This window comes from Watersipora subatra, chromosome 7 (assembly GCF_963576615.1).
Source record: "Watersipora subatra chromosome 7, tzWatSuba1.1, whole genome shotgun sequence".
Taxonomy (NCBI): Eukaryota; Metazoa; Bryozoa; class Gymnolaemata; order Cheilostomatida; family Watersiporidae; genus Watersipora; species Watersipora subatra.
This window is the reverse complement of record NC_088714.1, coordinates 29,421-43,992: the sequence shown is the minus strand read 5'-3', so window position 1 is coordinate 43,992 and position 14,572 is coordinate 29,421. Positions and strand designations below refer to the sequence as shown.

General features: G+C 36.9%; 2 protein-coding genes across 2 annotated transcripts in view; one reads left to right on the top strand and one right to left on the bottom strand.

The window, feature by feature from the left end:
- Positions 1-2,620, top strand: part of LOC137399543 (transcription initiation factor IIA subunit 1-like) — a 35,765-nt gene extending 33,145 nt beyond the window's left edge. The window contains exons 8-9 of the mRNA XM_068085706.1: positions 1,568-1,786; positions 2,319-2,620. Of these exons, the coding sequence (XP_067941807.1) occupies positions 1,568-1,786; positions 2,319-2,426 (327 nt within the window). The 3' untranslated portion in view covers positions 2,427-2,620. The remainder of the gene's footprint in view (positions 1-1,567; positions 1,787-2,318) is intronic.
- LOC137399544 (coiled-coil domain-containing protein 85B-like) lies at positions 2,614-10,141 on the bottom strand. The gene is made up of 7 exons (XM_068085707.1): positions 10,105-10,141; positions 9,242-9,376; positions 8,603-8,851; positions 7,180-7,339; positions 6,317-6,447; positions 4,815-4,958; positions 2,614-3,098 (listed from the first exon to the last, which is right to left on the bottom strand). Exons 2-7 carry the CDS (start codon positions 9,350-9,352, stop codon positions 3,018-3,020), a joined length of 876 nt encoding a protein of 291 aa, XP_067941808.1. The 5' UTR covers positions 9,353-9,376; positions 10,105-10,141; the 3' UTR covers positions 2,614-3,017.
- Between the last annotated feature and the right edge of the window lie 4,431 nt (positions 10,142-14,572).

Below are 14,572 nucleotides of genomic sequence, written 5' to 3'. Positions count from 1 at the left end.
TCTTATTTCCTAAACCGCTCTGCCCTTTTTCTCATGATTGCATCTGGCTCTTTGATAAATGAATGGAAAAATAATCCATAATTTGGCTGTTAATTTTAATTAACTTAATATTACAAATAATGCTGAAATTACACTAACAATAAACAAGTAAAAAATAACGTCCATTCAATAGAAATATATTTTCATTTGCAACTTTTTGATTTGGCGCGCACAGCAAAGAGTTTCCAGTGCTTTCTGTACTCTGCTCTGCGCAAGCCACACAGAGCCCCCACGATTTATTTTTATATCAAAGGGTAAACCCTTTAAACCAATAGATGGCTAAAAGAAAAAATTATTTGAACATTGTTGTTCAAAATAAATCCAGTTTCTTATACTCTAAAATTGCTCAAACATGCTAAATTTGTTGGTCTTTCTTTTCAATTTTATGTTTTCGAGATTCAAAATATACTTGTGGTTTTCCTAGAATTAAATTCTGAGACTTTTGGGTTTTTTGGCTCTCTCAGTCAAAAAAGTTTCTGACCCATAAACTATGGCAATGATTGAACCTAGTGACATCATTTTGCCCGTATTTTTCTTCTGAGCATTTTAATCGCGATCAAGTTTCGTTGATTTTTATCTCTAAACATCCTGGCAGTCAGATCACCTCAAGCATCAAAAGCAATCACAAATGATAAATACATCCTGGCAGTCAGATCACCTCAAGCATCAAAAGCAATCACAAATGATAAATACATCCTGGCAGTCAGATCACCTCAAGCATCAAAAGCAATCACAAATGATAAATACATCCTGGCAGTCAGATCACCTCAAGCATCAAAAGCAATCACAAATGATAAATACATCCTGGCAGTCAGATCACCTCAAGCATCAAAAGCAATCACAAATGATAAATACATCCTGGCAGTCAGATCACCTCAAGCATCAAAAGCAATCACAAATGATAAATACATCCTGGCAGTCAGATCACCTCAAGCATCAAAAGCAATCACAAATGATAAATACATCCTGACAGTCAGATCACCTCAAGCAATCACAAATGATAAATACATCCTGGCAGTCAGATCACCTCAAGCATCAAAAGCAATCACAAATGATAAATACATCCTGGCAGTCAGATCACCTCAAGCATCAAAAGCAATCACAAATGATAAATACATCCTGGCAGTCAGATCACCTCAAGCATCAAAAGCAATCACAAATGATAAATACATCCTGGCAGTCAGATCACCTCAAGCATCAAAAGCAATCACAAATGATAAATACATCCTGACAGTCAGATCACCTCAAGCAATCACAAATGATAAATACATCCTGGCAGTCAGATCACCTCAAGCATCAAAAGCAATCACAAATGATAAATACATCCTGGCAGTCAGATCACCTCAAGCATCAAAAGCAATCACAAATGATAAATACATCCTGGCAGTCAGATCACCTCAAGCATCAAAAGCAATCACAAATGATAAATACCGATACCTACTGATAAACTCTACTAAGTTTGTGTAAATTCATCTTGAATAGGTGGTGAAATTAGCTGCAAGCTACTGATAAGGCTCATTTCCTGTAGGTGGTGCTTCAGTTAGATGGTGCTGATGATGTTGATACTTCATCAGAGGAAGATGATGACTTAGATGATGACGACAACGATGACCTTGACAATGAGGGAGCTGATGGGGAAGATGAAGAGCCATTGAATTCAAATGATGATGATGATGAAGATGATGCAAACGGCAACCTGGTCGAGTTGGATAACGTAGACAATGTAGTAGTTTGCCAGTATGATAAGGTACTAGACACGCGTCTCTCTTCTATAATTCTTCTACAAAATATTGCCAGTATAATAATGTACTTACTATCTACTTAATTTCATACGTTTTAATATGAAGAGTGCTACTAGAACAACTCTCCTCAGTGAGCACTATTGAGCTCCCTTCGTACATAACCTAAAACAACATATATATCTTTGACGAGGTGAATTTGTGTATAAACAAGTGAGTGAATACCTTTTCTTGTCACTGAAAGAACAGAAAGTGACTGTGTTGTTGATGCGCTTTTTGTGAAGACACCATTGCTGGCTACTTGAAAACAAGCCTTCTTGACTGCAATATTATATAACGCACTAACCTACCTAATTGTCAGAAATAAGTGAAAGATGTGCAGAGCATTGTGAGGGTTGTGTTCATCCTCATCAGCTGTCAATGAATGCCATGTCAATGTCATGTTTCTATAGATTGGTTTATGGATTATACAATTTTGTAGTTGCTCTGAAAATGAAAAACGATGCATATTTATGTGATGTAAATCTTACATTCCTTTAGATAACGAGAAGTAAGAATAGATGGAGGTTCACCCTCAAGGATGGAATAATGCACCTTAATCAGCGAGACTATGTCTTTCACAAGGCAAATGGTGAGGCTGAGTGGTGATGGATGCTGCCTCTACTGTGCTGCCGGGCTTGCTGATTGAACTGCCAGCAGTTTTACTGACAGCCTCTTTCCGTGTATGACCATTTTCCTATCTTGTTATGTTTACATTGAAATATTAAAAAATTTTGCTAACATTCTTACCATGGTGCATTAAATTGCATAAAATATAGAAATGCTCTGATTCATTCTCGCAACAGCAATGTTTATTTTTGCAATATCATACAGAGAAGCAAGTAGTATCATCAACCTACCAGAAAAGAAAATTATGGGGGACATTGAACCACAGAAGCATATTATGGGGACATTGAACCAGAAATTTCTCCCTATGTGTAGGATGCATCATTAGTTCCCAGACTAGACTTCAACAAGTAAAATAATTCGCTATTGACAATGTGATATGCATACATACATAAAGCTATAGAACCCAGAAACAAACATGATATAAATGTACAAATATAATCTATGTAGGTAATATACATTATATGTAAATAATAAGCTCGATATGTAGAATAAAAAAGCACCAAGAGAGATGGCATAATGACCAGAAACAGCACTAAAGCCATGCTTGTTACTTAGCAGGTATCTATTGTATCAAACTCTTGAATTCTGTGGTATCACAGGCCGTTGTGGTTTTACAGTTACTGCATCTTCTTCTAAAGTCTTCCAGGCAACCTAAAAATACCATGTAGTTTCTAAACTTAGACTGTTCTACCATAGAATGATGAGATGCAGAATGATAGAGGCGTATATCGCTTATTAATAATAAAGCACTTGCTGGCATAGATTACAGGGCTGCGATTATTGAATTATTAGTTTACAGCTTATGGGTCACGTATCATTCAGTGTAACATACATGTATATGGCCAGTCAAGGAGAGGCCCCGTATAAAGGGACCATGAGGTGAGTGGAAGATAAAAGAATTTTCGTGTTGCTGGAATGCTCAAACATTGCATTTTATTAAATTTCGTGTTGCTGGAATGCTCAAACATTGTATTTTATTAAATTACTAGATACAATGAACAGAATGTTTTGTTTTGAGTAAAACGTTAGCATGCCTTCAAACAAGAATAAATTCTGGCTACATTTTAATTAGTAATAGTAATTAGTAAACAGTAAATAGTAATTAAATTTTAATAGTAATTACAATCTGCTTGTGGAGGTGGCCGGTTCGTAAAATAAAATCTCTCCCCTTAATATTATAGCCAACTATGTACATATATGCATTAGAATGTCATACTCTCTCCCCTTAATATTATAGCCAACTATGTACATACATGCATTAGAATGTCATACTCGAAAGTTAAAGCAAGATTCAACTCCTAGGAGTTGGGTTTTCATATACGCTTGCTTTCAAATCGAGGGAGCCAATCCTAATACAGTGCATATAGTAATTTTCAACTGTAAACCTACAACATTTGAGTAAACTATACACCATATGATACCGGTAGAATTCATTTGGTCAGCAATATAACAGAAACATGAGCGTTGGGTGAATAAGGAAAATTATAAACTTTATGGCATGCCTAGAAGCTTCTAGATTTATTTGTCAAGGTGAAATCACAAAACTGATTAGTTTTTCAAGAAGAGGCTGTACATGTTTACATACTTAGTTTAGGTGTCTGAAGAAAAAAAGCAAGTTTACATATTAACAAGGTAATATTTATTTTACATGCACAACTACAAAATTCCTTAATTTCTATCGATTAAGAAACTGATTTATTAAAACAAAGTGTTGGCAATGCTGTGAACTGATTTATTCAATGAAGTGTTTACAATGCTCTGGTAGCTAAAGTATGTAATAGTAAAGCACAAAAAATACAAATGATGGAACAAATATTAAATGTAGATCAACATTAGACTTTGATTTGTATTTCCCAATTTTATTCAACAGAAAAATTTTATTGTAGACAAATTGAAAAAAAATATATTGGACAAGATCTATACTACAATTAATTTTATTTCACTGCTTGGGAATATAATGATGAAAATCAGCAACTTGCGCGATCACCTAAAATGAAATGGCTCAATTTTATAAAATACTTGTAAACTGCAAAAAAAACTGAACTATTGGAATCATAAAAAACCGGTTAACAAGTAGTGCATAAATCAAATGCTAGTACATAACTTTACATTAACTTAAGACATACCAAATGTTAAGAGCATTTTGTTGAGTAATAAGTTATTTATTAAATAATATATGCAACAGTGCATCTACTCCAAGGTGCAATGCAGTGAGCATTTAGATATCTTAGCAAATACCCAGACAAATACCCTACAAAACCATTTGATTTGCTAGAAAAAATCTTTTAGTGGAGAGGTAACTATCTGATAGGCTGTGGGCTGACACTCACCAGCTGTGACTCACAGCAATATAAATAATGAACTTACATTGCAAAGCTCCCTCAGGAGTGACTTCTCATGCGTATCAAAGGAATTGTGAGGTTGACCAGGTCGTCGACTAGACGGTGAAGATGCACGGCTATATTTAGTTGCAGTGGCAGCGCTCTCTATTCTTTTGTGCACTTCCAACACCTGTCAATCAAAAAGCTTAGGTCAGGCATGTCAGACTTGTCAGACATGTCATACAACGACAGCGAAATATTTAACAACAAATGATATGTAAAGATTAATTGAGCGAGTCCGTGTAAGAAAAGCTTCAACTAATGCTTGCACTGTAAGAACTACCTGTACTTATGACTGCAACCAAACAACTATCTTTAACACTGAAAGGTACTGACAACCTAACAACTATCTTTAACACTCAAATGTACTGACAACCTAACAACCATCTTTAACACTCGAATGTACTGACAACCTAACAACTATCTTTAACACTCAAATGTACTGACAACCAAACAATTATCTTTAACACTCAAATGTACTGCCAACCAAACAACTATCTTTAACACTCAAATGTACTGACAACCTAACAACTATCTTTAATACTCGAATGTACTGACAACCTAACAACTATCTTTAATACTCAAATGTACTGACAACCTAACAACTATCTTTAATACTCAAATGTACTGACAACCTAACAACTATCTTTAATACTCAAATGTACTGACAACCAAACAACTATCTTTAACACTCAAATGTACTGACAACCTAACAACTATCTTTAATACTCGAATGTACTGACAACCTAACAACTATCTTTAATACTCAAATGTACTGACAACCTAACAACTATCTTTAATACTCAAATGTACTGACAACCTAACAACTATCTTTAATACTCAAATGTACTGACAACCTAACAACTATCTTTAATACTCAAATGTACTGACAACCTAACAACTATCTTTAATACTCAAATGTACTGACAACCTAACAACTATCTTTAATACTCGAATGTACTGACAACCTAACAACTATCTTTAATACTCAAATGTACTGACAAGCTAACAACTATCTACCAAAATCTAACAAAATTCTAACAAAATTCTGCCAACAAAATTTTCTTTTCAAATTCGAAACTGTGAGATGATAAAATAAAAGTTAATGAAAACAGCAGCATTGTTAAAGCAAAAGGCTTGAACTATGATTAACCATGCTGATTATAATACAGGCTTATAATGATGGATAATGATGGCCGTCAGACAGCAGATGAAATAATAAGAGTAAAACTTGTGCACGCTCCGGTAGCATGGTACAGATAGGCAGACCGTGACGCTCATGATCGCAATGTCAGAGTTCCTATCAAGTACGAGTAAGTTGTCTATAGACTGGGAACCACCATCTGTAAACTATGAGGTGGTCAATTAGCCAGACATTCTATCACTTTAGTTCTGGAATGTTGGTAATCTTCATCATTATATCCTATAATGTAGAAGACCCAGCATATCAGGCATCATGCCTTAGGACAAAGCAGTTTTAACTCTTACTTTCATAGCCTGAGAGATGTTGGCAGTTGATATCCAAGAATTCTCGGTGGACGGTTCAGACTGCTTACGAAGCTGACACTCGAGTAAGTCTATTCTTTCCTCCAGATGCTGGATGTACTTCAAAGTTTCTTCTAAAACAAGTTGACATACACTATAGAATGAAATTCCTCATTTTCCTATTCTTGGTATGCTAACAGGAGAATGAAAGTCTGTTAAATTTGATTTAAGCTGCATCAATCCTCCCTAGAAATCAGAAACAAAAGCATGAGTTGGTGATACAGTACATGGTTTTCATCAAATTGAAAAATTCCTCAGATTTGCAACAACCCTTTCATTGTACAGATTAAGCCTATAGTCTTGACGAAAACTAAGAACACACATGCAGAAACTTTTGACAATAGTAAAATACCACTCTGCTACTAGGAAAAGAACTCCACTCTCCTACTAGGAAAAGAACTCTACTCTCCTACTAGGAAAAGAACTCTACTTTCTTACAAGGAAAAGAACTCTACTCTCCTACTAGGAAAAGAACTCCACTCTCCTACTAGGAAAAGAACTCCACTCTCCTACTAGTAAAAGCACTCTACTCTCTTACAAGGAAAAGAACTCCACTCTCCTACTAGTAAAAGGAACTCCACTCTCCTACTAGTAAAAGGAACTCCACTCTCCTACTAGTAAAAGGAACACCACTCTCCTACTAGTAAAAACACTCCACTCTCCTACTAGTAAAAGAAACTCCACTCTGCTGCTAGGAAAAAACTCCGCTCTGCTACTAGGAAAAGAGCGTCATCTCCTAAAGATTTTTGTCAGATCTCATAAGAGAGGATGGACATGCCCTTGACTTAGCCCCAAGTCAAACCTACCAGAAAGAGCTGGATGTGAATTTAGAGGTTTCTGTGGAGATGAAGAAGCCAACTGATCATCAGAATTGCCACTGCTCCCATCCCCTTCATCTCGACGAGTTGAACCCCTCTCAGTATCCAAATATAGGACTAGTTCCTTGAGCTCTTCATTGTCCTTCAACTGTACAATTTTAGAGTTCACAAGACACTGTCTACTATAACACCTCTTCTTGGTTTCAGAGAGAACCATCTAGCCAGTACGTGAAATATCATCACCAAATAGTGGATCTTTTACTGTTTTAACTCTTTGCTTTCTTGAAAATATTTTTGAAAACCACGTTCAGAATTTGTTGTGACATAACTAAAAGGATATCACATAGAATTTGAGTTTGGTCGTTGTAGTCACTTCCTGTAGAAAATTGATTAAACCGTACAAAAGCAGGAACAGTAAACAATCGTATAAGAATACTGTTCCTCATACAACAGATACTACCAATATGATACAGAAAGCTATAAAGAATACTGTGGAAAACTCGGTAGGAACAAAGGTTGAGTATTATGCAAACTGAAAGCCTGGTCCCCTAATAGAATTGCAACTTATTTGATAGAAAACAATAGACCCGATTACATGTACACTCATTACCAACAATATACCTGCATACATCACTAACAATAGACCCGCATACGTGTACCTGCATTACTAACAATAGACCTGCATACATGCACATGCATTACTAACAATATACCTGCATACATGAACATTTGTGACTAACAATATACCTGCATACATTTACATGCATTACTAACAATAGACCTGCATACATGTACATGAATTACTAACAATATACCTGCATACATGAACACATATTACTAACAATAAACCTGCATACATGTACATGCATTACTAACCATAGACCTGCATACTTGTACATGCATTACTAACAATAGACCTGCATACATGTACATGCATTACTAACAATAGAACTGCATCCATGTACACGCATTACTAACAATAAACCCGCATACGTGTACATGCATTACTAACAATAGACCTGCATACGTGTACATGCATTACTAACAATAGACCTGCATACATGTGCATGCGTTGCTAACAATAGAGCTGCATACATGTACACGCATTACTAACAGTAGACCTGTATACATGTACATGCATTACTAACAATAGACCTGCTTAACTTGAGAAAACTAATTGCTCCTCTGTGATTAACTGATTGAGTAGCCTATGGACTACTGTGACTCAGCTTGCTTGAGCAAGCTGACTCACAGTAGTCCATCTTGGTAAGTTGCATCATGGTATGTGAATACCAACAACTTGAAGGCCAGCCAAAGATTTTCCAGTGTTCCACTAAGACAATGTTGACAAGGTAGCAAAACACAGTTATTGTTGAGTTATTATTTACAAATAAAATTGATTTAAGCATACCAGTGAGTCAAGCTCAGTCGAAAGTGATTTAAACTTGGACTGCTGTGAAGAAACTTCGTTGCGAATGACTGATGATGTGTGCCTTCCAAAACGCTGCCATTCACGCGATAGCTTGCGATATTTCTGCCTGTCATCATCAAGAAAGCAGCAAAGGTCTCGCAACTCCTGAACATCATCTTGCAACTTTTTGTTGATTTCCTTGAGATTCCTTATTTCCAAAAGATTAGTCTGAAGTCGCTGGTTTGCGTCCTATGCATGATAAAAAGCAAGTCAATACTGGCAACACTAAACTCATAACATGACAGCACAAGTTGAAATCGATGAAAGTTCCTAATTGTGATATCAAAGAATGTAAATAGAAGAAACATCACATACTATGACAACACATAAATGAATTTAAGGTACATTTATTGCCTACTAATATTACACATAAGTTATAGTGACTGCACATTGTAAATGCAAATAAGTTGACAAAAGCCATTGACTACGTCCACTAAAGGTGATCACTTTATCATAACATATTTTGAGTTGAGAACGCTCAAAGAACTTTTGAATTTTCTTTAGTAACAGGTTGTGATATTTTTAAGAAAATGCTGAATTCTCCTAATCACTATGCGTTTGGGCATAAAGTAAGCTGACCTTCATTTTGTTGTTGTGGTCATGTAGTAATGTTTGCTTGTCAGACTGCAATTTTTGTGAATATTGGATGAGCTGCTCCCTTGAGCATTTCCACATCTCCTCTTCATTCATGCTGATTATGTAGAAATGGGAACCCTGTATAAGCATAAATAACCCATACTATGTGTTTACCGTTCATATGAAAAAATTTAATGCTTATCGGCATCTTAATGACAGCTAGCTCATTAGAGTGAACCTAAGTAGCATAGAGGGCAGCTAAAAAGTGGCAAAGCAACAACAAAATTTGTATAGCATTCCACATCTTACAAATAACAAAAAATGAATTTAGCGTATACTGTATTAAATAGCAGTTGCAAAATATTGGAGATGATTAATAGGATACTGATAACATATTGATAACATCAAACGTTAACAATACAATAAACTCCAAAAACGTTGAGAATAACCATAATTCTTGTATTTATTATTAAAACTGGCTCACGTCATATTTTATTATAATAGACATACTAGTATGTCAAAGTTACAGTCGAAGAAAATACGTATAGGCCCACTAATGTCTATTTAACAAAATGTGATTGTTTAGAAATAGGGCTTATTTTAGCAATGCGTAACAGCCACGAATGTTTTTGCTAGCTCAAAATATACTCTGTTCAAATTGATTATAATGATTGTCAACTTCTAAAAATATAATTATTTCGATGTCAGATGGCGAGCCTATTTTTTATTACAATTAAAACTGTAACCAAAGAATTACACTGTAACATTAAATAAAACCTTATCAAAAAATTCCTTTCATTACATTTTTTCATCTAACTTGACGATGAAAGCAGTAACAAACCTGCTACTAAATGTTTAATACGTACCTATACATGTATTAAACTGATGTGTGCCCGATTCCGGATTATAAGAATGTGAGAAAGCATGTTCGCTGCATATGTTAGCTAAGAATTACGGACGGTTGGGCGACAGTCAATAGGGCGACACTTTCGGTTCAAAAGGCGACAATTTCATACGGAAGGGCGACACAGCGGACAAACAGGCGACAATTCTGGACATTGAGGCGACAATTCTGAGGGCAGGATTAATTCAAAATATTAAGTCCTGTTATGGCCTGTTATGTTGTTGTGAATTAGTAGTGAACACTAACAAGACACCAACTTTATTGATGCCCAGATCGGAAATCTTGCATTAGTATATTTTTTACGCATTGCTCCACCTTATTTCCTTGGCATCTATTACCTGCTTATATCCTCATTAATCTGATTACATTATTCTTTTACACACAATAGAATTTCATATTGTATTAATGAATGTACCAAATATTTATTTAATAGAGATGGTTATTATTAAAAAACTGATGAGATTAATCTGTCTTTAATCGCCCAACTATTCTTCTGTTCATCCTTTTCCACAAATCTATCTCTAGAGTCTGTCAACTACACGCTCAGAAGTCATTTAGACAATCACTACTTTCTTTTTCACTTCCTTCCTTGAATGCTTGTAAAAACTGGCAAATTGCTTATCAGTGTGGCAAGAGTCTGAGATTCCTTACCACCTAATTTATGACATCATAGAGGTACCAACTTTTTTTAACCCCTTTGAAGCCATGCATTCTTGAGTCACTAGCATACCGCTGTTGATGAGTCATTATAGTATCTTTGGCTCATGTATTAGGACCCTCAGTAGTAGCTCTCCAATTAATGTAAATTCTTGTCCTGATTGCAGTATGAAAATAAATACATACATATGAGTTTAGCTTGATACATTTTAATAAATTTGCTTTTTGGTATATTTATACAAATAGTAAAGCTGATTTTTATCATACATAACTTTCAAAAATACGTATATCAATAGTTTGCAGCATTAATTTTTTTACAATGACTTTATTCTGATTGATACTTTGTAGATAAACCCATCTAGCAATAGAACTTCTCTTTCCTATCTAGAATGACGAGATCAGGTTCACGGTTATAAATTGGCAACTGAATATTACTTTCTACTAATTCTAAAACTTAAATGAAAAGATGATTTGAATTACAGGAGTATAATTATACACAGTGACTCGCAGGTACTCGTATGCACTTGAACTTCCAATCATACACAAAAATAATTGCAGGAAATTCCCTACACCACTATTTAATAAAGTTGTCATTAAATTTCAAGCCGATAGCTGTCTATGTAATATCTTCCCATCTTTTCTGAAGTCTGTCCTTTGTTAAAATAGTCGTGTATAAAAAAGATTCATAGTGTGTTAAAATGCAAAATATAGTATATGATGTAGCACATGGCAGCATTAACCTGCAACTGAGTATATATCACAAAGGTCTTTGAGGTGTTGATCACTCCTCGTTGTCTCAAACTACAGGTTGTGTGCGCCATCGGGATCTGTGACAAGGGTAATTCGGTCAAATATCTCAAGTGACTCTAAGGATAACATGGCATCAGGACCGGTTGATTTCTATGCTTTGGAATGGATCATTTCTCCATAAGCTTTCTGTGATGCTGTTTAGTCTTCTTGCAACAAACTGCAAAAGTTAGTAAAATATGGATATATCTTAGACACCTATGTCAGAGAAAGCCTTCATTCTTCATACCCAAATAAAATCTCAACAAACATAGATCAGTGTGAACCGCAATTTAGCCTATTGAGTCTGCATTATAATGACATTGAATTATTATCATAATTGTAAAGAAACAAGGATAAGGAAATCACTATTTCCACAAATGAGAAATCACAATAATAGGGAATTGTCTTTTCTTCTCACACAAAGAGCAAACTCTTCTCCCAGCTATTGTGAATTTCGACGATCGAAACCATAAAACTATTTCTTCTCGAAGTAAGATAACTCTAAAGTTTCAACAATCAGAGGCAAGATAACCAAGGCCGTATTGTTCTATGAGGCAGCCTCTGCTGTGCAGAGGCAAAATTTCAGCACCCAGAACGGCCAAACGGTGATTTTCTTGTTGTTTAGTGTCGACATTGTTCGGACGAAAAGTGCGAATGTATCGTGCAGAGCCCGTTTTCAGGATATTACTAGTGGTTGCAAACCTAGCGAATCCATTTCGCACCATTTTTTACTGCCGAGAAGGGAACGGATGTAATAGTATATATCGTAGGCAAATTACCTGTGTACCGGTATTGTTGTAAAAGTCAGAGCTTATCGGAAGGACAGGGACTGGCCGGCCAGGGGGAGGGGTACTAACTGCTAAAGCGTGATCAGAATCTCAATCCAGTTCGTGTTTGTAGTCTACTAGTCTATTGCGTGCGCTTCCACTGCGGCTGTCTTTGGCGGTCTGACGAGATCGCAATTACGAGGATTAAAATGTCATGTGCACTTAATTAATACCATTACATCTTCCTTCCTAAGCATGATTGACAGAATGAATATTTTTTCTTAAATGAGTATCAATAGTTTAACTGTAGCCTTGGGACATATTGATAGGTATAGGTTAAAAAGATAACAAAGGATTAGTAGCTAACAACTATTTACAGGGCAAGGAGTGGCCAAAGCCGAATCCCTTGGAGTGGGCCAAACACCTACTCCATGTGGAAGTCCTTGTACCTAGATGGAAGGACTCCGTGATTAGCTCGAGGCTGACGCTCGGAAACAGACGCAGGACTTCTGGGAGATGTCAGGGGTTGAGGCAGTATTTCAGGTGTGGTTTGGCAGGAGCCTTCAACATCACTGCTATCTGTGGAAGAATACTGTGCATCAGCATTCCTAGCGGGAACTGTAGTCATGCGAGCATGATCAGGTTTCAAGTGAACACGGTTTCTTCGGACTATGGAGTGGCCATTCTCTACAAGATAAGACCTGGGAGAGTCATGATGCTCTATGATTACACCTGGGGACCATCTTTTTTCTGCATCAGTCCGTATGAGAGCAGAGGCACCAGGTTGCAGTTCAGTTAGAGTCCCTGCCTGGCGGTCATAATATGCCTTTCTCATTTCTTGGTTAGCAGCCAAAGCCTTAGCTGGTTCAACAAGTACGGGTTTGAGTAGCTCAGTTGTTATTGGTAAGTCATTTCTTATTGATCTGTTAAACAACATTTCTGCCGGACTGAGTGAACATCCTGTCACTGGCGATTCTCGATATCTCAGTAGTGACCGGTATACATCCTCCCCCTCTGCTTCACACTGCTTTAAAAAGTTTTTCATTGTCTGCACATAACGCTCAGCCATCTCATTAAACTTCGGATAGTGAGGACTTGAGGTGACAATGGTGAAGGACCATTCGGATGCAAACCTTTGCAAGATTTGACTGCTGAAAGGCATGTTGTCAGCCAAAATTGATACAGGTACACCATGTACGGCAAACACAGATTTTAGTGCTAGTACCACATCCTCGGCAGTCTTCTTCTTGAGTAGTCTCAGCTCAGGGAAGTGAGAGTAGCAGTCAACAAGTACCAGATAGTCTTTGCTTTTATACTCCATGATATCTATAGCAACCTTGTTCCAAGGAAGGCTAGGTACCTCATGCGACATGAGTGGCTCTTTATGTTGGCGTCTAGCAAATCTTGCACAAATGTGACAGCCCATAATCTCATTTTTTATATCAGCAGATATTCCAGGCCAGAAGAATGACTTTTTAGCACGCTCCCGGCACTTCTCAACCCCCAGGTGTCCAGCATGAAGAGAATTTAACATTGATTTTCTCAGTGAGCTGGGCACAATCAGACGTTCTTCAAAGTAGAGAAAGGCATCTAGTTCATATATATCAGCTCTTATGTTCCAATAAGGCTGTAGAAGTGTCGGAGCCTGACTTCGCACTGCCCAGTTCCAGCCATCCTTTAGGGCAGTCCTTAACAGTGGCATTACATCATCTTCAGCATAAGCATGCCTCATAGTGTCAATTGTGCCAGAATCGGCTTCCAAGCTGCGAACCATTACAATCTCCTTCTCAAGGTCAGCTTGATCATTAGTAATTCTTTGGAGATAAGCACGCGACAGGGTGTCAGCAATATAAAGGTATTTCCCTGGAACATAGGTCAGCCCAGATATATTGTACCGTTGAAGCCTCAGTAATAATCTCTGTAGTCTAGGGGACACTTTGTGAAGAAGTTTATTCAGTATATGATCCAGAGGTTTGTGATCAGTTTGTGCATGTACCTTGCGTCCATAAAGATAGCTGTGAAAGCGTTCACAGCCAAACACAACAGCAAGCAGTTCTTTGTCGATCTGGGAGTAATTGCACTCAGTCTCGGCTAGGCTTCTCGATGCATAGGCAACAGGTTTACCCTCCTGTAGCAACACAGCTCCAAGACCACTTTTGGAGGCATCAACCTGCAGATGAGCATCCTTAGTCACATCGAAGTACTGCAAAACTGGTT